This window comes from Thalassophryne amazonica, chromosome 8, assembly GCF_902500255.1.
Source record: "Thalassophryne amazonica chromosome 8, fThaAma1.1, whole genome shotgun sequence".
NCBI classification, from domain to species: domain Eukaryota; kingdom Metazoa; phylum Chordata; class Actinopteri; order Batrachoidiformes; family Batrachoididae; genus Thalassophryne; species Thalassophryne amazonica.
The window spans coordinates 117,630,557-117,652,986 of NC_047110.1; the positions used below are offsets into that span (position 1 = coordinate 117,630,557).

At 46.8% G+C, this 22,430-nt stretch overlaps 1 protein-coding gene across 1 annotated transcript in view; it reads left to right on the forward strand.

Moving 5' to 3' along the window:
* LOC117515001 (laminin subunit beta-1-like) overlaps positions 1-22,430 on the forward strand; it is a 476,107-nt gene that overhangs the window by 117,501 nt on the left and 336,176 nt on the right. The window contains exons 11-18 of the mRNA XM_034175563.1: positions 2,789-2,793; positions 6,716-6,739; positions 8,039-8,169; positions 8,252-8,256; positions 12,567-13,106; positions 19,716-20,121; positions 20,812-21,041; positions 21,314-21,497. Of these exons, the coding sequence (XP_034031454.1) occupies positions 2,789-2,793; positions 6,716-6,739; positions 8,039-8,169; positions 8,252-8,256; positions 12,567-13,106; positions 19,716-20,121; positions 20,812-21,041; positions 21,314-21,497 (1,525 nt within the window). The remainder of the gene's footprint in view (positions 1-2,788; positions 2,794-6,715; positions 6,740-8,038; positions 8,170-8,251; positions 8,257-12,566; positions 13,107-19,715; positions 20,122-20,811; positions 21,042-21,313; positions 21,498-22,430) is intronic.

Genomic DNA, 22,430 nt, shown 5'->3' on the forward strand with positions numbered 1-22,430 from the left:
AAAATTCTATTCACACTACCATGAACACTACCATGAAAATTCATGCACAGTGGATCAGAAATGTGTTTGTATAAACACATTACGCATAGGTTTAGGCCATTGTATTGTGGATTTAATACAGCAAATTATTGTTTATAAGGCTGTGTTATTTATGTCTCCCCAGGTGTAATTTACATGTGTTTAAAATCTATTTTAAAATTTTTATTTATTTATTTGACAGGGACATTGCACAACAAATGTGTTACACAGACCAGATTTAGCTACAAGCTCATTTTCATCTGTTGTCACTGGTGCCCTTGACACTAATTCATGGGACACAGTGAATCAACATAGAATATAATGAAAAAACACATGATTATAAAGATTTCTTCAAAATTATTAAATATATGCTGATGCATAGACAAACTATAATCCAGCAAACCAGCTATGATACAGCTCTCTGACAGCCTCTCCTGGACTGCCAACACCACAGTGGTGGTGAAGAAAGCCCAGCAGCGACTCCACTTCCTGAGGGTGCTCAGCAGAAACAATCTGGAGGAGAAGCTGCTGGTGTTGTTCTTCAGAGCCACCATCGAGAGCATCCTGACGTACTGCATCACAGTGTGGTACGGGGGGGACAGCAGACAGGAGAGCACTGCAGAGGGTGATCAAAATGGCCCAGAGGATCACTGGCTGCTCTCTGTCCAGCCTGGAGGACATTACCAGCTCCAGTCAGTCAAAACTAGGACAAACAGACTCAGGGACAGCTTTCTCCCCAGAGCGATCACTGCACTGAACAATAACAAACCACATTAATCTGCACTTTTCAAGTCTCTTCTGCAATATCTGTAAACCATGTACAATATTTCCCGTGCAGTATTATTCCACAGTTGTATATAATTCTCGTTTTACATTTTACTTGGTCCACAATATATTTTATATACCTTGAATAATTTATTGTTAAATTTTATTATCTTTTATTTGGCTAACAATTACTCGCACCTCGGAAAAGCACCTTTTTGGAGTTGCACTCAAATCTCATTGCAATGCAAATTACAATGACAATAAAGGCGATTCTGATTCTGATGTAATGTGTGAGTGTCTTATATAGTGACATAAGTCCTTTAGAAACTATTACAAATACAACTGTCATAATTTCTGTTCAAATGTGAAAACAGTTGTTTATATACACAAATTATAGAAATAATTCATGGAACATAAATGTATAAGTTTCAACAAGTAATATTTGTCATCCACTTGATACTGGGGCTTAGTAAATCAGTTTCTAGACTGATTCACTGTGGCCCGGGTGCATGTGACACACATGAGTCATGTTATCAAATAGCTGATAGTCTGGAGAAGACATAACACATGTTCATCAGTTGGATGGGGTAGTCTTCTAACTAAGAACAAGTTTTTGGGGCACCTTTCCTCTGTTGTGAGAAATAAATACAAAGACACTGACATCCACAAAATGTACTTTTGATAGGAAAAAATTGACTATACTTGCCACTTAGTTTTACCCTTAATGTATCCAAAAACAAAACACAGATTTATAAGGGGGGTGTCTTTATGCATAAAAATATGGCACAAGATAGATAGATAGATAGTAGATAGAGATAGATAGATAGATAGATAGATGATAGATAGATAGATAGATAGATAGATAGATAGATAGATAGATAGATAGATAGATAGATAGATAGATAGATAGATAGATAGATAGATAGATAGATAGAGAGATAGATAGATAGATAGATAGATAGATAGATAGATAGATAGATAGATAGATAGATAGATAGATAGATAGATAGATAGATAGATAGATAGATAGATAGATAGATAGATAGATAGATAGATAGAAGATAGATAGATAGATAGATAGATAGATAGATAGATAGAGAGATAGATAGATAGATAGATAGATAGATAGATAGATAGATAGATAGATAGATAGATAGATAGATAGATAGATAGATAGATAGATAGATAGATAGATAGATAGATAGATAGATAGATAGAGATAGATAGATAGATAGATAGATAGATAGATAGATAGATAGATAGATAGATAGATAGATAGATAGATAGATAGATAGATAGATAGATAGATAGATAGAGAGATAGATAGATAGATAGATAGAGATGATAGATAGATAGATAGATAGATAGATAGATAGATAGATAGATAGATAGATAGATAGATAGATAGATAGATAGATAGATAGATAGATAGATAGATAGATAGATAGATAGATGATAGATAGATAGATAGATAGATAGATAGATAGATAGATAGATAGATAGATAGATAGATAGATAGATAGTAGATAGATAGATAGATAGATAGATAGATAGATAGACCTCTCAAAAATCTGACCCATACAAAGATACAGAACAAGACATAAACAGTTCATAACAATAAATAAATAAAGAATAAAAATAAATAAAAAAACATACAAGTACTAAAACCTCCTAATGTGCCTGATTGTTAGCGGTGTTTATTATGATATTTGTTAAGGGCTATGATTGATATAGGAACAAAAGAGTTCCTATATCTATTCAGTCTGCAATGGGGGACTCTGAAACGCCGGCCCGATGGTAGCAACTCGTATTGCGTGTGCAGAACATGGGAGGAGTCAGAAAGAATTCTGTCCGCTTGCTTCATCACGCACTGATCAAAAATTGACTGAGGATTGTTATACTGTTTCAAACCAATGATTTTCATTGCTGTGAGAACAAGGTAGTTTAATTTTGATCTTAGGGACACAGGAAGGTTCCCAAACCAAGTGATTATGCCATATCTTAGAATGCTTTCAAGAACTGCCTGATAAAACAGTAACATAATTTTTTGGTCGACTCCATGAAAACGCAAACGCTGATTCAAGCGGGAACATAACCAGTCAACATGAGTGTTCCATGTAAGGGAACTGTCTATACAGACACCAAGATATTTGTACGATTGCACCTGTGTGATTGGTGCAACTGCTGCAAATATCTACAGTCAACAAAAATATAAACGCAACACTTTTGGTTTTGCTCCCATTTTGTATGAGAACTCAAAGATCTAAAACTTTTTCCACATACACAATATCACCATTTCCCTCAAATATTGTTCACAAACCAGTCTAAATCTGTGATAGTGAGCACTTCTCCTTTGCTGAGATAATCCATCCCACCTCACAGGTGTGCCATATCAAGATGCTGATTAGACACCATGATTAGTGCACAGGTGTGCCTTAGACTGCCCACAATAAAAGGCCACTCTGAAAGGTGCAGTTTTGTTTTATTGGGGGGGGATACCAGTCAGTATCTGGTGTGACCACCATTTGCCTCATGCAGTGCAACACATCTCCTTCGCATAGAGTTGATCAGGTTGTCAATTGTGGCCTGTGGAATGTTGGTCCACTCCTCTTCAATGGCTGTGCGAAGTTGCTGGATATTGGCAGGAACTGGTACACGCTGTCGTATACGCCGGTCCAGAGCATCCCAAACATGCTCAGTGGGTGACATGTCCGGTGAGTATGCCGGCCATGCAAGAACTGGGACATTTTCAGCTTCCAAGAATTGTGTACAGATCCTTGCAACATGGGGCCGTGCATTATCCTGCTGCAACATGAGGTGATGTTCTTGGATGTATGGCACAACAATGGGCCTCAGGATCTCATCACGGTATCTCTGTGCATTCAAAATGCCATCAATAAAATGCACCTGTGTTCTTCGTCCATAACAGACGCCTGCCCATACCATAACCCCACCGCCACCGTGGGCCACTCGATCCACAACATTGACATCAGAAAACCGCTCACCCACACGACGCCACACACGCTGTCTGCCATCTGCCCTGAATAGTGTGAACCGGGATTCATCCGTGAAGAGAACACCTCTCCAACGTGCCAAACACTAGCGAATATGAGCATTTGCCCACTCAAGTTGGTTACGATGACGAACTGGAGTCAGGTCGTCGAGACCCGATGAGGACGACGAGCATGCAGATGAGCTTCCCTGAGACGGTTTCTGACACTTTGTGCAGAAATTCTTTGGTTATGCAAACCGATTGTTTCAGCAGCTGTCCGAGTGGCTGGTCTCAGACGATCTTGGAGGTGAACATGCTGGATGTGGAGGTCCTGGGCTGGTGTGGTTACACGTGGTCTGCGGTTGTGAGGCTGGTTGGATGTACTGCCAAATTCTCTGAAACGCCTTTGGAGACGGCTTATGGTAGAGAAATGAACATTCAATACACGAGCAACAGCTCTGGTTGACATTCCTGCTGTCAGCATGCAATTGCACGCTCCCTCAAATCTTGCGACATCTGTGGCATTGTGCTGTGTGTGATAAAACTGCACCTTTCAGAGTGGCCTTTTTTTGTGGGCAGTCTAAGGCACACCTGTGCACTAATCATGGTGTCTAATCAGCATCTTGATATGGCACACCTGTGAGGTGGGATGGATTATCTCAGCAAAGGAGAAGTGCTCACTATAACAGATTTAGACTGGTTTGTGAACAATATTTGAGGGAAATGGTGATATTGTGTATGTTGAAAAAGTTTTAGATCTTTGAGTTCATTTCATACAAAATGGGAGCAAAACCAAAAGTGTTGCGTTTATATTTTTGTTGAGTATAGTTTTGCAGATATAGCTACTGATTCACCATGCCCATACGATACGAATACTTAATGATATGAGCGAAGCATCACGCAGTGGTGTGAAACTCACTCATGGTACAAGGCATCCTAAACAGGAAGTGCCAATTTTCAAATCCACAGTAAAACAGGAATTGTTCAAATGTCAATGGATTGACAGACGAGATCCTATGGAATCTCGCGGGAACTCAGTGGCAAGCTCACACTCAAACAGGAAGTGCCAATTTATCAGTCACAGGGAAACAGGAAATGTTCAAATGTCAAACACTTCCTGGCATGGGTGGAGCTAGAGTCAATGTTGGGTATTTTCTCCTCCAAACATTCTTAAAACCTTGATAAGACAAACAGAGTCAAGAAACACCAGTGAGACAGAAAGTCAAATTTAGCTCGCGAGGAGTGCAAGTCAGGCTGTACACCAAAGCTACACTAAAGTCTGGCCTGCGCTCCTGCTCTTTTATTGGAGAAGCCCTAACCACATCATAAAACTTGTCCTAAGGGTGGGGGGGACAACGCAAGACAAGTTTCTTCCCGTGACATAAACACATACGTCAATAAGTGCAGCTGTAAGGAAAAACAGTTTCTTTCCTTTAATCTTATCGTCGAAGGTCAGCACATCCCGTTCGTTTGTTGCACTTATCATCTGTTCTGCATCTGCCTAGAGTGTCCTGTTCTTCACACTAAGCATCACATATCACAAGGCCATAAATTCACAACGGTCAAAATAACCTCCAGTTCTTTACTCCCAGTTCAGACTGACCCCAGCATGCTAAAACGAAGTTGAATAATATGTGCATTCTCAGGGTTATCTTAAGACTGGTGCAAAACAGCACAATAACGTTTTCATAAGAAAGAAGACAAAGGTACAAATGTTTAACAGTGATAAAAATATATATATATATAAAATCTTTAACAGTGGAAGCCGGGGTTTCACTGGACTCTCCTGAAATCTGATTGGCCACAGATGATTGACATGTCACGGCACCACACGCCTGGTTGAAAGAGCTGCATTTTGAAATCAGTGACACATATTGACAACTAGATTCCTCCTGTCCAGTAGTTGGTGGCTGTGTACCACAAAAAGTTGTAGTCCACCTTAGTAGATGAAAAAAAATGTTTGCTCCAGATTTGAACTGAACACGTCGTTTGAACTATGGACTTCTAATGACAACAAACTATATTGGTGAGTAAACGACCGTATTTTATGTCAGAAATGAGGTCCAGGTTGTTAAAAGCAGCATTTCTCCTTTAATTCGGGTTGTCTTATATACATGTTTAAACTAACAGACAGCAGCTGGTTCATGCTCTGTTGGCTTATTGGTGCAGCAGATAACGGAAACAACCATTGATAACCAACCCCAACAACCATCGCCCAAAACCATCGCCCCTCATCTAACTCGGGCGAATATCTGTCATTTTGGGCGACTGGGCATGGACGTTGGGACTCAGAAAATGTATACCGCACGACAACTGCAGGTTATTTGCATTATTATCACTTACTGAGATACACAACACGTGGAATCACATTAACAATATTTAATGTCATTTCAAAACGCACGACACCCAGCAAACGCTTACATAAAAAGTTGTCTCACTTTAACTTTTGTCATGTTGGCTGGTAACACACTGCTCTCCAAATTTGCCAGGACGTCCTCATCAAGCTGGCTGCTTTGGCTGCTGTTCATTGTCGTACTATCCATGATTAAAATCATCCGGAATATCCATATTGGGACCAACACACACTTCTCGCCTTTTCATGTTTTGTCTGCGGACAGTTCTTGGGTTGCGCGCGCTATGACGTCATCACTTTATGCACAGCGGACAGGTATTGGGATACCTGCCCGCTACCCAATACCTGCCAGTGGGTAGGTATGGACAGGTAGCGTAAATGTAAATCTATGCTACCGGCCCAGCAACGCCTCAGTAAGTGATAATAATGTGGTGTAATTTTCTATATGATTGGAGCATCTTTTAATTTAGACAGGAGGTGGGCAACTTGTTCCAGAAAGGGCAAAGAGGGTGCAGGTCTTCTTTGCTTCTGCTCAAAGTGATATTAATCATTGAAATCACCTGGTGGAGTCAGTGGCTGCAAAGAAAACCTGCACCCTCTTGGCCCTTTCTGGAACAAGTTGCCCACCCTTGATTTTGACCCCTGTGTAATTCTTCAATTGACCCCTACCTGGCTGCCTCTTGAAAATTGAAGTGGCCAATCAGTTTGTTTTTTTTAAAGAGTTCATGTCTATGGATTATTTGTGCTGAATTTGATGTTTGTATCACCATTTGCAGGATTCCACTCTAAATATTCTCTTATCTGCTGCACTATAAGAGGTCTGTTAGAAAAGTATCCGACCTTTTTATTTTTTGCAAAAACTATATGGATTTGAATCATGTGCGCTTGCATCAGCCAAGCTTGAACCTTCGTGCACATGCTGTTGGGAAAGTGAAGTACACGGACCCACGACAGGGGGCGTAAATGAACGGCCAATAGGAAGTCCGAATAAATAACAATTTATTCTGCAAATGTGCACAACAACCAAATATGCTTTTAGTCTGTCAATCAATCTACACAAAAGATGACGCGTGGGCAGGCCTGAGGGTAGGAGACGCCTATCCAGAGAAGAGCCGGGACCCACGAGGTTCCACCGCCAACGGAGACCTGCATTACACCGGAGCCGCCAAGTTCTGAGTCCCCAGGTGGCCACCGCTTCCAGCTGTCGGATCTGGTACTGCTGGCAGGAACAGACACAGGTTATAGGTGGGTGTGTGTACACCCAGCAAAAGTCAGCAAACAGTTCAGTTCCTCTCCTGAGGGAAAACTCCACCACTCCCAGAAAACAGGAACACTGAAAACGTGCAGTCCCAACAGTATACTTAGAGATAAGTGAAGTGAGGAGTGGGAACGCCAACTCCCTCCAGCTTCCACAAACCCAGCTCCAAGCTGCGAGTATACGAAAGGTTACGACTGCAAAAATCAGAAGCAATAGATGTGCGAACGGCACAAAGCGGCTGAGTAGGTTACCTGACGGGTAAGCTGATAACTCGGCGGAGTTATGATGTCTCTCCCAGGCTTTTATGGATGTGATGTGATGCATGATGATGTGTGACAGCTGTCAGCTCCGAGCACCTGGCGGACTCCTGTGATGACTGCGCCCTCTGGTGCCTGAAACCCAACGACAGGCAGGGCACCCTCTGGTGTTTTGCCAGCAGTACCTCCTCTTCGGGCTGCCCACACAACAGGACCCCCCCTCAATGGGCGCCTCCTGGCGCCCGACCAAGCTTGTCGGGATATCGCTGGTAGAAATCGGCCAGGAGGGCCGGATCCAGGATGAAGCTCCTCTTCATCCAGGAGCGCTCTTCGGGTCCGTACCCCTCCCAATCCACCAGATATTGGAAACCCCGACCCCTCCGGTGAACATCAAGGAGCCTGCGTACCGTTCACGCAGGCTTGCCGTCGATGATGCGGGCAGGAGGCGGCGCTGGTCCGGGGGTGTAGAGGTCCGAGGTGTGATACGGCTTGACTTTGGACACGTGGAACACGGGGTGGATCCACAGTGAAGCTGAGAGTTTAAGCTTCACTGCGGCTGGACTGATGACTTTGGTGATGGTGAAGGGTCCAATGTATCTGTCCATTAGGTTGGGTGAGTCCGTGTTCAGAAGAATGTTTTTGGTTGATAGCCAAACCTCCTGCCTGGGCTGGTATGTAGGAGCCGGGGTGCGTCGGCGATCTGCATGGCTCTTCGCCCTCGTCCAGGCTTTCAGAAGGGCAGAGCGGGCTGTTCGCCACACCCGACAGCACCTTCTGAGGTGGGCCTGGACTGAGGGGACCTCGACCTCTCCCTCCACAGCTGGAAACAATGGGGGCTGGTACCCCAAACACACCTCGAATGGGGAGAGGCCGGTCGCCGATGAGATTTGACTATTGTGGGCGTACTCGATCCAGGCCAGATGTTGACTCCAGGCTGTCGGGTGCGTGGAGGTCACACATCTTAGGGCCTCCTCCAGATCTTGGTTAGCCCGCTCTGCTTGTCCATTTGTCTGAGGGTGGTACCCGGACGAAAGGCTCATGGTGGCTCCCAGTTCCCTACAGAAACTCCTCCAGACTTGCGAGGAGAACTGGGGACCACGGTCTGAGACGATGTTCGTGGGGATACCATGCAGACGCACGACGTGGTGGACCAGGAGGTCTTGCGTCTCCTGGGCCGTCGGGAGCTTCGGGAGGGCCATGAAGTGGGCCGCCTTGGAGAACCGGTGCACTATCGTCATGATGGCAGTCATTCCCTGGGACGCAGGGAGACCCGTGACAAAGTCCAGGCCGATGTGCGACCAGGGGCGTCGAGGCACCAGTAACGGCTGGAGGAGTCCTTTTTCCTTCTGGTGAACTGCCTTGCCCCTGGCACAGCGCTCCGGCGCCCCTGTCGGATTGACAGTAGCACATTTGAAGCTTACTCACCTCTGTACGGATGATCAAACACCTGTCGAAACTCCCTGATAAACTCAGTGTACGTCGACAGGAGCCGTGAGTTCTGCTCCCAGAGCGCCATAGCCCAGGCGCATGCCTTGCCTCGAAGCAAATTAATCACAAAAGCCACCCGGCTGTGGTCTGACGCGTACATCACGGGGCGTTGTGAAAAAACGAGCGCACACTGCATCAAGAAGTCCGCGCACGTTTCGACACAACCCCTGTACGGTTCCGGGGGGCTAATGTAAGCTTCAGGTGAGGGGGGGGGAGACCTTTGAACTACCACTGGATCATCATTAACGAGTGACAGGCCCGCAGGAGGGGTGGCCGCTGCCGCGCCTAACACGCGCGCCTCTACCTGAGCGGTGAGAGCCTCCATCCTGCGGGTGAGGTGTATTTCCTGCTCGTTTAACAAATCCAACCGAGCCATAAAGTTGGTGAGAGTTTGCTGCAGCTCACCCAACTCACCTCCTGGTGGAGCCTGTGCACCTTGCATTTCCATTGGTGGTTCAAACGGTGGTAAACGCCCCTCGGAGTCCATGACGTGGCCGAGTTATCCTGTTGGGAAAGTGAAGTACACGGACCCACGGCAGGGGGGGTAAATGAACGGCCAATAGGAAGTCAGAATAAATAACAATTTATTCTGCAAATGTGCACAACAACCAAATATGCTTTTAGTCTGTCAATCAATCTACACAAAAGATGACACGTGGGCAGGCCCGAGGGTAGGAGACTCCTATACAGAGAAGAGCCGGGACCCACGAGGTTCCACCGCCAACGGAGACCTGCAATCCACTGGAGCCGCCAAGTCCAGCTGTCAGATCTGGTACTGCTGGCAGGAACAGACACAGGTTATAGGTGGGTGTGTGTACACCCAGCAACAGTCAGCAAACAGTTCAGTTCCTCTCCTGAGGGAAAACGCCACCACTCCCAGAAAACAGGAACACTGAAAACGTGTAGTCCCAACAATATACTTAGAGATAAGTGAAGTGAGGAGTGGGAACGCCAACTCCCTCTAACTTCCACAAACCCAGCTCCAAGCTGCGAGTATACGAAAGGTTACGACTGCAAAAATCAGAAGCAATAGATGTGCGAACGGCACAAAGCGGCTGAGTAGGTTACCTGACGGGTAAGCTGATAACTCGGCGGAGTTATGATGTCTCTCCCAGGCTTTTATGGATGTGATGTGATGAATGATGATGTGTGACAGCTGTCAGCTCCGAGCACCTGGCGGACTCCTGTGGCGACTGTGCCCTCTGGTGCCTGAAACCCGACGACAGGCAGAGCGCCCTCTGGTGTTGGGCCAGCAGTACCTCCTCTTTGGGCGGCCCACCCAACACATGCGTGAGTTTTTTCATGCCTGTCGATTGCGTCATTCGCCTGTGGGCAGGCTTTGAGTGAGCACTGGTCCACCCCTCTTGTCGGATTTTCATTGTCAGGGGAAATGTCTGAACGGCTGGAGCAGCGCTGAATCAAATGTTTCAAGAAACTGTGTGAGACAGCCAGGTGGAAACCATTCGGAAAATTCAGATGGCTTTCGGTGAAAATCCTATGGGCATCACACAGATTAAGGAGCATTACAACCGGATTAAAGACGGCCCACAGCGGCTGAGCGCTTCGAGCGGCCATCGACAGGCTGAAATGACCAGATCATTTCTAAAGTGAAGGCTGTGTTGATCCAGGACGTCGTGTGACTACCAGAGAAATGGCAGAAAAGGTGGACATCAGCCATTTTTCGTCAGATTCCACTGTTACAGGAGATTTTGTAATGAAAGACGTGCGGAGGCATTCGCGCGTTGGGACGAAGCCGCAATGGCGGAGAACAAAAGCAAGTCCGTGTTGGAAGTCTCACGGGACATGTTGTGACATGCCCAGGTCTTCCACCATTCAGAAGATTCAGACGGCTTTCTGTGGCTTTTTAGTCGAGTGAGTATCCGAGAAATTGTGGAGAACGCACAAAATTGGCCCATATTCGCCAAACATCCGCAATATCTGTGTAACATGCCTGTATGAGTTGGCCGTCATCCGAACACGTCCGTGATCATCCGCAGAGGCACGTATGTCCGCATCCAGGATTTTTGAGCTGTTTAAAAATCTGCATGCGGATGACATCCGCCTTACATACTCCATATATACTCAATTCATACACAATACATACTCACTGTGTGCTCTGTATATCTGCCGTTAACCGCTGATATCCACAACTGACGGATATCGGCAGCGGACCGGGGACAGTGTGTAAAACAGATATATATCGTGCCCATCATGTCCACATCACAAACTAAAATATGTTGTAGCGAATGCATACAAACTGGCCACGAATATTACATCTGCTTTGCAGCTGATTTGCGGACAATCTGTGAATGCATAACAAACACGTCACGTAAACCCAAAGTACTGTATGTGGCAGAAAGCGACATACTTGTCAGTCAGTGCAGGTGCGGCTGTGTAGATCCACAAAGACGTAATAGCTGCTGCAATCCAGGACTTTTAACACCTACAAAAGGAAGAGTTGCTGTTTATCCACAACTGTGACAATCTCAAAAAAAAAAAAAAAGAAAACACTGTCTCACACCCAGAGTGGCTTCCCCCCTTCCGCTCCCCAAACTCATGAACAGTTAACCCTCGCATGACAACACTCTGTGATCAACTTGTCCAAGTCCAGCAAATGCTCCAGAGGCTGTATTGTTGGTGTGAATAGTGATGCCAATGGCCCGAGTGAGCTTCTTTTATGACCACAGTGCAGATGCCGTGCACGCGCAACACGTGCATGATGCATTATGATACACCCGTAATACTGCCGTGATAATCTCAATGTGTCAGGCCAGTTTCCTCACTACATGCGTTATATAACCGTGATTGTTCATCATATATTCGCTATATATTATTAATATATCCGTAATTCATACTGGGACATTTGGCATTTTTGGCCATTTTTGTTGCGGACGACAACGAACACCCGTAATTTGTATACTGAATTCATGCGCAATTAATCTCCCCAGTGGTACAGGGCCCTAACCTTATCATGAATGCAAAATGAGTGTGGTATTATTACTGCTTTGTTTAAGAAGGTTTAATTTTCACTGTTGCTGCACTTTGTGTCAAATCATAGTCATTCAGTAAGGTATATCTTCTATTATACATTCCAAATCTAAGGTGGAACTCTACTAGTGTTTACTAAGGTACACCGAAATATAGTTAAAAAAAAAAGAGAGAGACAGAGAGAGAGAGAGAGAGAGAGAGAGAGAGTAGAGCCATTTAGGTGCCTGGTCTTGAGAACCAGGGATGGTAGGTTGAAAAGCTTTTTTATCTCATGGGAACTCTCCCTACCCACCTAAGTGGCTCAACAGTATGGACAGCATGTATATAAGTGACATTTACATGACAATTTATATGACAATATTGACCATTGGCCATATTTTTGTTTTGTTTGTTAGTTGTTTTTTGTTGTTTTGACTGGTTTACATGTGGTTTGTGTGTTTTTTGCAGCGGGTTTGGCGCGGATGGCGTCTGGGCCACTGCTGGCCCTCTCGCTCCATCACGGGGTGAGGGTGATCCCTGACCCGGCTGTGTCTGTGAAGGATGTCCTCCTGGCTGTGAGCGAGCAGGTCGGACATGAGAACTTAATGTTTGCATCCAGGATGAACAGAGCCGTGGTGGTTTTTCTGTTGGAGGAGCATTTCTCTGCTCAGCTTGTTGACAGTGGGGTTTATCTGGATGATTCTTACCTGCATGCTTCTCCTCTCTTCGCTCCATCCACTAAAATCATTATTTCCAGGGTTCCACTATTTGTTTCAAACGAGGCTCTCAGTCGGGAGCTGCAGAGGTTCGGTAAGTTTACCAGCGGTTTTAAGATGATCGGACTGGGCTGTAAGCGCGAGAAACTTCACCATGTTCAGTCCTTCCGTCGTCAGGTGTTCATGTTCCTGAACTGTCTGACCCAGACTCTGGACATGTCCTTCAGAGTCAAACATGAGGACTTATGCCATGAGGTTTATGCCAGTTCAGGAAGCAAGAAGTGTTTTGAATGTGGGGACGTCGGTCACAAACGTCTCGCGTGACCTCACAAAAGCAGTGTTTCTGGGGCGTTGGTGTCGGCGGCCCCGGATCTGGTTACGGGGCCTTTGGCCTCGGGGCTTGGGGACCCGGTGTCAGTGTCTGGTCCGGGGGAGGGGCCCAGCGTGCAGGAGGAGGTCGTTTCTCTAGAGCAGGGTGTCTCTGAGCCTGAAGCTGTCAGTATAACTGCTGATCAGCTGACAACTGAACATTCTGGGTTGACTGATGCTGTGGTGACTGACGGTTCTGTGATCAGTGTGGTTGATGTTTCTGTCTCTCCTTCTGTGGTCGACGCTGATGTTTTCACCTCGACTTGATTTCACTGTTTTATCCACCACTGAGATTGTGCAGGGTCGGGTTCTGTTGGTCAGGGCTCAGGTCGGGGGGTTGACCATGGTGTTTTCAAATATTTACGCACACAATGAGGGCTCGGAGCGGGTGGGGTTATTCAAACGAGTGAGGAACATTTTAATTCAGCAGGATTCTGGTGACTATTTGGTGTTGGGGGGTGACATCAACTGCACTGTGGATATGTACCTGGATCGGGTTGGTGAGGAGCCACATTTGCAGTCAGTTTCCTCACTGGATGGTTTTTTACGTGAGGTGGATTTATTGGACACATGGAGGGTTACACACCCACAGGACAGACAGTACATGTTATGTGTCGACGCAAGTTGAGGAGCGGACCTGCTTCTGACTGAACCCAACGCTAAAATAACCAGAAAGCGGTTCCAATAATCAATCAATCAATCAATTTTTTTTTTATATAGCGCCAAATCACAACAAACAGTTGCCCCAAGGCGCCTTATATTGTAAGGCAAGGCCATACAATAATTATGTAAAACCCCAACGGTCAAAACGACCCCCTGTGAGCAAGCACTTGGCTACAGTGGGAAGGAAAAACTCCCTTTTAACAGGAAGAAACCTCCAGCAGAACCAGGCTCAGGGAGGGGCAGTCTTCTGCTGGGACTGGCTGGGGCTGAGGGAGAGAACCAGGAAAAAGACATGCTGTGGAGGGGAGCAGAGATCGATCACTAATGATTAAATGCAGAGTGGTGCATACAGAGCAAAAAGAGAAAGAAACAGTGCATCATGGGAACCCCCCAGCAGTCTACGTCTATAGCAGCATAACTAGGGATGGTTCAGGGTCACCTGATCCAGCCCTAACTATAAGCTTTAGCAAAAAGGAAAGTTTTAAGCCTAATCTTAAAAGTAGAGAGGGTGTCTGTCTCCCTGATCTGAATTGGGAGCTGGTTCCACAGGAGAGGAGCCTGAAAGCTGAAGGCTCTGCCTCCCATTCTACTCTTACAAACCCTAGGAACTACAAGTAAGCCTGCAGTCTGAGAGCGAAGCGCTCTATTGGGGTGAAATGGTACTACGAGGTCCCTAAGATAAGATGGGACCTGATTATTCAAAACCTTATAAGTAAGAAGAAGAATTTTAAATTCTATTCTAGAATTAACAGGAAGCCAATGAAGAGAGGCCAATATGGGTGAGATATGCTCTCTCCTTCTAGTCCCCGTCAGTACTCTAGCTGCAGCATTTTGAATTAACTGAAGGCTTTTTAGGGAACTTTTAGGACAACCTGATAATAATGAATTACAATAGTCCAGCCTATATGCGCTTTGAATGACATATCCTGATCAAAAATGACTCCAAGATTTCTCACAGTATTACTAGAGGTCAGGGTAATGTCATCCAGAGTAAGGATCTGGTTAGACGCCATGTTTCTAAGATTTGTGGGGCCAAGTACAATAACTTCAGTTTTATCTGAGTTTAAAAGCAGGAAATTAGAGGTCATCCATGTCTTTATGTCTGTAAGACAATCCTGCAGTTTAGCTAATTGGTGTGTGTCCTCTGGCTTCATGGATAGATAAAGCTGGGTATCATCTGCGTAACAATGAAAATTTAAGCAATACCGTCTAATAATACTGCCTAAGGGAAGCATGTATAAAGTGAATAAAATTGGTCCTAGCACAGAACCTTGTGGAACTCCATAATTAACTTTAGTCTGTGAAGAAGATTCCCCATTTACATGAACAAATTGTAATCTATTAGACAAATATGATTCAAACCACCGCAGCGCAGTGCCTTTAATACCTATGGCATGCTCTAATCTCTGTAATAAAATTTTATGGTCAACAGTATCAAATGCAGCACTGAGGTGCAATAATAACAATAACAAAACAATTTATTTTCCCCCTTTTGTGCAATACTTGGTGTACAAACATAAAACGCGTCTGTCTGGCGGAGTGAAGGACGGCGCGCTCTCCAGCGCCCAAAGGGATCGAAGCCCGGCGCCTCTGGACCCACGTTCACCGCCAAACACCCCCCAGGTGGACACGACAAACCGACTCTGTGAAGGATAGAAAAGGTGAGGTAAGTCAGCAGCTACAGCTAATATCCTTCAAAGGCACACACTATCAACAACACATTCAGGTCTGAATTTAAGCTTTATGTAAATGAGCAGCTTCTCACAACAGGTGGAGGATCATCTGTCCGCACGCCACGGCCGTGAGAAGCGAGCTGCACAACTCTCATCAATATTCACATATACTGCGTAACAAAATACCAAATTAATGTTAACACTTATTCAGACAATCAATCACCTCTGATGTGTGCTGACAGCATGTGTCCCTCACCCGTCCTCCTTCACAGGCACGATGTGTCAAACCCAGGCGCGGTCCTCAGCGTCTCACAAACGAACATCACAAGGTCGAGTTCCCGGCAATTCTGCTTGAATCACACATGGCTTAAATGCAGAACGCCATCTCATTATCTGCTTCAGCTGAAAGTCTTTAAGGTTGCACGTGAGTACCAGCCACAGGTGCTGCATATCACGTTGATGAGGGTGAAGGACTCTTCTGCCAGCACTTTCTCCACAGACAATAAATCATTTTGCATACCACCTGGAGAGCAAAGAAAAGAAAAGAACACCAAAATGTCCAGCCAAACCCCCCAACACACAACAGTACCCCCCCTTTAATGGGAAGCCTCCCGGCGACCGAACAGACCAGGTCAGAGAACAGCACCTCCCTCCGGGGTCCTCGTCAGGAAGCAGACAGCGTAACACTCCCAAGGTCCACCGCCGACAGCAGGACAGGGCACCGCAGCTGGAAGGCCGGCTGGCATCAACAAAAACCCCAAAAGAGTCCCAAGTACAACCTAACATACAAGAAAAACACAAAACCCACCCAAAACCTTCCCAGGGGACCGTCCCATCCAACCCCGGGAAGAAAAGAAAAACTCCCAAATGCTAAAACTCAACACAGCCCCACAAACACAATACAAACATAAATGCACAAAGAAAAATAACAAACAACCCCCCCAGAACGACTTGCAGAGCCCAACACCCCCCAGAAGGCCTTTACCGCCAGTTCCAGGAGAAATAGCCAAAGCCGGAATCCCACAGAGGTCCCCAGGTACACATGGAGCAACGGCGCCCCCCAGAGGACCATACCATCAAACCCCAGGAGGCACCCACCCCACAACCCAGGAACCCCAGACCCGGCCACACTTGGCTAGTCGGCCCCACTAGCCAATTCCCCCCCAGAGGACCGTCCCATCAACCCTGGAGGTGGAACCTGGAAGGAAACAGAAGAAACACAAAATTCCAACCCCCGGTGGACTACATTAAACAACCCCGGGGGCAAATAAAACAACCGATAAACCCTGTTACCTTCCCCAGCACCCCGAAAGACCCCAGATCACTCCCAGAGCCCTCCGTCGGCTCAATTGTGGCGAACGGCAACAAAATTACCAAGCCGGGGAATGGAACAGGAAAAACTAACCCGGCCCCAACCCCAAGGCGCAGCAGAAAACCGGAAATACGTCCGGTGCCCCAACCCGACCATACCCCAGCCTATCGGGAGGGGTGGAACTACCGAAATGGCGAACGGCAACAGATCGGCCCACCCCTCTAACAGAGATATGTTCCCGCTGCACCACACCCCGGCAACACCAATGATGAACGGTACAAAGGCCCACCGAGGCTGGAGTGGAACCGGGCCCTAACCAAACCAAAAAAAACGCCCCTGACAACCCCCCCCTAGGTGCAGAGGTCTTCTGAGAATGCTCAGCGTGACCAACCTGCACCACCCCACAACCCACAAGACGAACGGTCTTGGGGCGAGTGAGGTTGGGGTTAGGGAAGCAGGGAAATAAAAAATAACAAAACAAAACGACCCCAGACCCAAACAGAAATACCTAAGTTCAAATAAAAAAACCAACGATCAACTGAGTCCAGCCGAGCTCCGAACCGCCTGTCGTTCACTCCACCAGAACCGCCTCTGAATCCCCAAACAATTTATAACCCCTTTCAAAAAACAAAAAACAAAAAAAAAACAGCCCAAATAATTTTTTTTTCTTTTTTTTTTTGTGTGTATTATTTCGCCTGTCCCAGAACACCTGGAGATACGTCACCACTATTTTTCTTGACGCTTATATGACGGGGCAATATAGCGGCTTCAGCTCGTCCGAGCTGCATGGGCTCATCCGCAAGAGGAGCCAGAGGTCCCGTCAGAGGAGTCTCAGTGGGGCGAAGAAGAGGCAGCCCCGATCTGTGTCGGGGAAAGCCTCGAGACGAAAAAACCCGTTCTGATGGCCGCCCTCTCTCGCGTCCACGCTCCTTTATCCGATCATCTAGACGAATCACCAAAGATATTAGCTAATCTAAATCGTTTGGTTCTTCACGGACTGCTAGCTCGTCTTTTAATGGATCATTTAAACCATCCACAAACACTCCTCGTAAAGCTGCAGCATTCCAACCGGACTGAGCAGAAAAAATTCGGAAATCCACGGAATACTCCGCCGCACTCCGCCTCCCCTGCCTGAGATTCAGCAACCGTTGAGCAACGGTATTTGTTTTCACCGGATGGTCAAAAACCAATCGGAACTCCCGGGAGAAATCCTTAAAGGATCCTAACAATGGCGAGTTATTACTCCACAACGCAGTGACCCAAGCTAAGGCGTCACCTCGGAGCAAATTTGTCACATATGAGACACGGCTGCCATCAGAAGACAAGGAAGCCGGTCGTTGAGCAAAAACCAGAGAACATTGCATCAAAAACGGAGCACAGGCTTCAACTGAAGTCTCCCGCATAAGGCGGATGACAAATAATCGGTTCGGACGCCGAATCTCTGGGTGACGGAGTTATCTGCACTGGTATCGATGGTGCCGCAGCTGGAGCAGCAGGAAGCGGAACGGCTTGCGCTGCAAGCTCCGTAACGCGGGCGTCTGTTTGTTTAATTTGGTTTGCGAGATGCTGTAATTGCTCCCATATTTTCTCCAAGTGTTCTTGAACTCTTTCGGCAAATGGAACCGCCTCTGCCGCTGGGTACATTTTAGAATGGCCGGGAACTACTGTTATGTGTCGACGCGGGTTGAGGAGCGGACCTGCGTCTGACTGAACCCAGTGCTAAAATAACCAGAAAGCGGTTCCAATAACAAAACAATTTATTTTCCCCCTTTTGTGCAATACTCGGTGTACAAACATAAAACGCGTCTGTCTGGCAGAGTGAAGGACGGCGCGCTCTCCAGCGCCCAAAGGGATCGAAGCCCGGCGCCTCTGGACCCACATTCACCGCCAAACACCCCCCAGGTGGACACGACAAACCGACTCTGTGAAGGATAGAAAAGGTGAGGTAAGTCAGCAGCTACAATTAATATCCTTCAAAGGCACACACTATCAGCAACACATTCAGGTCTGAATTTAAGCTTTATGTAAATGAGCAGCTTCTCACAACAGGTGGAGGATCATCTGTCCGCATGCCACGGCCGTGAGAAGCGAGCTGCACACCTCTCATCAATATTCACATATACTGCGTAACAAAATACCAAATTAATGTTAACACTTATTCAGACAATCAATCACCTCTGATGTGTGCTGACAGCATGTGTCCCTCACCCGTCCTCCTTCACAGGCACGATGTGTCAAACCCAGGCGCGGCCCTCAGCGTCTCACAAACGAACATCACAAGGTCGAGTTCCCGGCAATTCTGCTTGAATCACACATGGCTTAAATGCAGAACGCCATCTCATTATCTGCTTCAGCTGAAAGTCTTTAAGGTTGCACGTGAGCACCAGCCACAGGTGCTGCATATCACGTTGATGAGGGTGAAGGACTCTTCTGTCAGCACCTTCTCCACAGACAATAAATCAGTTTGCATACCACCTGGAGAGCAAAGAAAAGAAAAGAACACCAAAATGTCCAGCCAAACCCCCCCCCAACACACAACAGTACACATGGGTTCAGGTTTCAGATGGGGTGGTGTCTGCAGCCAGGCTTGACTGGATTATATGTCTAACTCATTCCAGAATAGATTACACAGGAGTTTCATTCAGCCAGTTGGTTTTTTCAGATCATCATCTCATCACCACAGAAATATTCCACTCACACACTCAGAGGTTCGACACTTACTGGAAATTCAACACCAAACTTTTGCACGACAGAGCGTTTTGTAATTTATTTGAATCTTTTTGGGGTTTCTGGAGGGGAAGGAAGGAAGGAGACATTTGGGACAGTGAGTCAGTGGTGGGAGGCCGTCGGGTTTTGTGTCAACAGTACACTTCCTATTCCACAGCTAGGGTCAAGGTAGCCATGGCAACACTGGAGAAGGACATTATGAACATTCAGGCCAACCTACATGTAGCTGGGGCTCCCGACCAGCACAGCCTGCTGCAGGGGAAGAGGGCGGAGCTGGGGGCCCTGTTACATGAGAGGGTGAAAGGGATGATGGTGAGGGCTCGCTTTGCGAACATCAGGGACATGGATGCACCCAGTTCCTTCTTCTTCAATCTGGAGACGAAGACCTCTCATCAGAAGGTGATGATCTGTCTTTGCCTTCCTGACAGACGGGTGACGAGTGATTCGGCAGAGATGCGGAGACATGCTAGGGACTTCTGCTCAGCTCTCTACGGTGCTGTAGACTGTGATGGGGCCTGTGCAGCTGACCTTCTGAGAGATCTCCCCCAGCTGGTGGCCTCGGAGTGAGAGGCCTTAGACTCACGCTCGATGAACTGACAATGGCAGTGTGGCAGATTGCATCTGGGAAAGCTTCGGGGATCGACAGACTTCCAGTGGATTTTTATAAACACTTCTGGGGCTTTCTCGGTGCTGATCTTCTGGAGATGTTGCGGGAGAGCATTGCGGTGGGCTGATTGCCCACGTCTTGTCGTCTTGCTGTTCTGTCCCTCCTGCCTAAGAAAGGAGATCTTACCCTATTGCAGAACTCGAGACTGGTTGCACTTCTCTGCGGATTATAAACGTTTTTTCTAAGGTACTGGCGAACAGGTTGAAAAATGTTCTGGATTTTATTGTTCACAAGGACCAGTCTTATTGTGTGCCCAATAGAACTATTATGGACAACCTTTTTTGATGAGGGATTTGTTTGATCTGTGCAATACTGGGGATTTGGTTTGTGGGTTTGTGTCACTTCATCAGGAGAAGGCGTTTGATCGGGTTCATCACGAGTTTTTGTTTTCCACTTTGAGGGCGTTTGGCTTTGGTGAGGGGTTTATTTCATTTGTTAGGGTTTTGTATAATGGGGCTTCATGTTTGGTTAAGGTTGGGGGAGGGTTGAGTTGCCCAGTCCCCGTAATGCGGGGTATAAGACAGGGCTGCCCCATCTCAGGTCAGCTGTACTCTTTAACCATTGAGCCACTCTTGTGTCGCCTCAGAGCCAGGCTGTCTGGCCTGTTTTGCCAGGTTTTCAACTATCCTCTCCTGGTGCTCTCTGCTTATACAGATGACATCATGGTTTTTGTCACAAATCAGTCAGATGTTGATGGGTTATTAGATACTTTACAGCTCTATGAGACGGGAACCTCTGCAAGAGTGAACTGGGAGAAGAGTGAGGCTGTCCTGATGGGGAGGTGGCAGGAAGGGGCTGCTTCCTGTCTGCCACATGGTCTGTGGTGGGCAGTGGAGGGTCTGAAAGTTATGGGTGTGTTTCTGGGGACGGATGGTATCGCCAGAGGAATTGGGAGGGCTTTGTGGAGAAGGTGTGTACCAGACTGTCCAAATGGCAATGTTTGCTGCCCCAGATGTCCTACAGGGGGCTGGTTTTGGTCGCTAATAACTTGGTCGCTTCAGCGCTGTGGCATAGACTGTCTGTCCTCCCTCCGCCACGGGACCTTATTGAGCAGTTGCAGCGAATACTGGTGGACTTTTTCTGGTCAGGCCATCACTGGATCAGAGCTCCTGTGTTGTACATGCTGCTTCATGAAGGAGGACAGGGGCTGGTGGACATTGCTGCTCGGGTGTCGACCTTCAGGTTGCAGGCTGCTCAGAGACTGTTGTATACCTTGGGATTGAGCTGGCAGGATACAGCACGTGTCCTGCTGAGGAGGGAGGCTGATCTTGGGTATGACAAACATCTGTTCCTCCTACATCAGCAGGACGTCATCGGGACCCACACCTAGGCTTTTTACCAGTCAGTTCTCCAAGCATGGCAGGTCCTCTCTGTGCGCAGGGACAACTTAGTCACACCAGAGATGTGGCTGTTTGAGGAGCCTCTCCTGGTTTGTCATCTGCCACTCTGCGGCCCCGCGTGAGGAAGGCGGGGTGCACCAAATTGGGCCATCTACTGCGCACGTCTGTTGGGAGGCTGGCAGAGTCGGCAGAGGAGACACACAGTACTGCAGATAATGAGGCTGATTGGAAGGGGGCGTGGCCAGGCCCACTGTGGTGGGTGAGATAGACTAGAGGTGGTTCAGGGTATAATCAGAGATACACGTTTTGTTTTTATTAACACATTTGCACATAACTCACCCGTCCAGAGGGCTCAGCTTCTTCAGACGCTGAACCGACAGTTAAGAACTTATAATAGTGATTCTGTGTTAGTGGTGGGCGGGGACTGGAACTGTACGACACACCCTCTAGACAGAAACATAGTCGAGCCCTACCCAAGAGTGGCTCAGCAGTATTCATGGGTCCGCGCTGGGGGGGCAGTATGTGTGCAGCCCATCTGGACAGAATTTACATTAATCAAACTCATCGGAATAAAATAAGGACAGCGCAGATTTTTCCTATTGGGTTCTCAGATCAGCATCTGGTGATAACAGAGTACTACATTCCAGGACGGGCCCTTCACTGCCCCTACTGGCGTTTTAATGTAAAACTCCTACAGGACAGGGCCTTTGTTAGGGCCTTTGGGGATTTTTGGGAGCAGTGGAGACTTACAAAAGAGGATTTTGGAAACATCTCGAAATGGTAGGAGGTGGGGAAGAGTCAAATTAGACAGTTTGTTCAGCAGTTTTCTGTATATACTCACAAAAGTATATAGGGCTTTCATACT